The sequence below is a fragment of the Hydra vulgaris genome, chromosome 15 (genome assembly GCF_038396675.1).
Source record: "Hydra vulgaris chromosome 15, alternate assembly HydraT2T_AEP".
NCBI classification, from domain to species: Eukaryota; Metazoa; Cnidaria; class Hydrozoa; order Anthoathecata; family Hydridae; genus Hydra; species Hydra vulgaris.
Genome location: NC_088934.1, coordinates 7,172,229 through 7,174,310, shown reverse-complemented (window position 1 = coordinate 7,174,310; position 2,082 = coordinate 7,172,229). Strand labels below are relative to the sequence as shown.

The following is a 2,082-nucleotide window of genomic DNA, read 5'->3' as shown; positions in this document are numbered from 1 at the left end:
GTATTTGATGGCAACCATCAACGGTTTATCCGTCAACTGCGAACATATATTGCAGCAATGGACATTGACGAAACAAAGAGAACGAAGTAAACGAAGAGAACGAAGTAAACGAAGAGAACGAAATAAACGATGAGAAAGAAATAAACACGGCAAAATGTGGGGCAAATTATATAAGAAGTAAAGAAGATTTCACGGCAAAGTTCGACGGAAAAAAGTGGACGGCATCATGGAACTGGAATAAAGAGCCCGCAATTAATAATACGATCCGCGAATACAAGATGAGCGAAAAGCATGAAAGTAGTTACCGAAAAGAAATAAATGAATGGATCAACTCTGGCATTCTTGTGCCGTATAACAAGCAAGCATTGGGACCACCTAGAGTATTGATACCGCTCATGTGTGTTGTGCAAAAAAATAAAGGTAGAAAGATACGCCCGATGGGAGACTTCCGAGCTCTCAACAAATTTGTAAATTGTCACACAGCAAATGCCGACGTTTGTCAAGAGAAGCTGCGTAGTTGGAGGAAAATTGAATGTGCAAAAATCCTTGATCTTAAGAAAGCCTACCTTCAAATTCACATTGACAAAAAACTGTGGCCATATCAAACTGTGATCATAAATGGGGAACGGTATTGTTTCACCAGAATGTGTTTTGGCATCAACGTGGCTCCAACAATAATGACTACAATTTTTCGTCACGTGCTCAATATGAATTCTACTGTGAAGAAAGCATGTGATAATTACATTGATGATATATTTGTCGATGAAAGTGTAGAAACAGTTGAAAATGTAGCGAAGCATCTTGAGAAATTTGGGTTGCAGTGTAAACCTCCAGAAGAGCTAGAAAAAGGACGTGTTTTAGGATTGAGAGTCGAACGAAATAAAAATGGGGAATTGATATGGAAGCGGGACAATGTAGTAAAATTCGAATCTTCAAATGCAGTCACACGATCACAGCTTTTTAGCAATTTAGGTAAACTTATTGGACATTACCCGGTGGCAGGAAGTTTGCGTTTACAAGCTTCATACATCAAACGATTAGCTGGAAATATTCCATGGAATGAATATGCTTCTGAAGATTGCAAAGAAAAAATGAATGAGTTGCTTCACCGTTTGGGAAAAGAGGACTCGGTTGGTGGGAAATAGCTGGTACCAGTGAATGGAAAAGCTGAGCTTTACTGTGATGCATCGTCCATAGGACTGGGTGTAGTTCTTCTAATTGGAGGAATCGTTATTGAAGATCCAGCATGGCTACGACTAACGAGTGATACGCACCATATTAATATAAGTGAACTAGATTCGATACTTCGAGGGTTAAATTTAGCCAGTAAATGGGATATAAAAAAACTCACAGTATTCAGCGATAGCAAGAGCACCGTGGGATGGTTAAACGCAGTTTTAAAAGAAGAATATCGCGTAAAGACTCGGGGAATTTCTCAACTGCTAGTACAACGACGGCTGAATACGATAAAGGAAATAGCAAAAGATATTAGGATTATTGTACAATGGATTCCATCTGAACTAAATCTGGCCGATCGACTTTCACGAATCCCTCAAAAATGGTGCAGAACAGTGTGTGCAACCGGAATAATCCAACAGAAAGACATATGGAAAGTTCACTCAATTGGTCATTTTGGTGTCGATCGAACATTGCAACTTTGTTTACGAAACAACCAGAATGTATCACGTAAGGAGGTTTCAGCAGTAATTGCAAGTTGTAACCAGTGCAACTCCATCGATCCTTATTTCTTAAAATGGAAGCATGGTCAGAGTGTAAAGCAGAATTGAAATCGGGTTGCTCTCGATGTGACGCATGTAGGTGCAGAACTATACTTATCAATGATTGACTGCGGCCCATCACGGTATACAGTGTGGCGCAAACTGGTAACCAAAACAGCGGCTGAAATTAATGGAAAGCTGGAAGAAATATTTTCCTTATTTGGACCGCCAGTTTGTTTTCTAATGGACAATGAATTTCGTTCGCACACGCTAACAAGGTTTGCTGACGAATGGGACGTTGATTTAGAATATCGAGCAGCTCATCAAGCTCAAGGCAATGGTATCGTTGAACGCATACACAGAA

The 2,082-nt window shown here is 39.8% G+C and overlaps 1 protein-coding gene across 1 annotated transcript; it reads left to right on the top strand.

Annotated features, from left to right (window-relative positions):
- The first annotated feature begins 278 nt into the window (after nucleotides 1-278).
- LOC136091719 (uncharacterized) lies at nucleotides 279-1,787 on the top strand. The gene is made up of 2 exons (XM_065819426.1): nucleotides 279-1,110; nucleotides 1,198-1,787. Exons 1-2 carry the CDS (start codon nucleotides 279-281, stop codon nucleotides 1,785-1,787), a joined length of 1,422 nt encoding a protein of 473 aa, XP_065675498.1.
- Nucleotides 1,788-2,082: the final 295 nt, after the last annotated feature.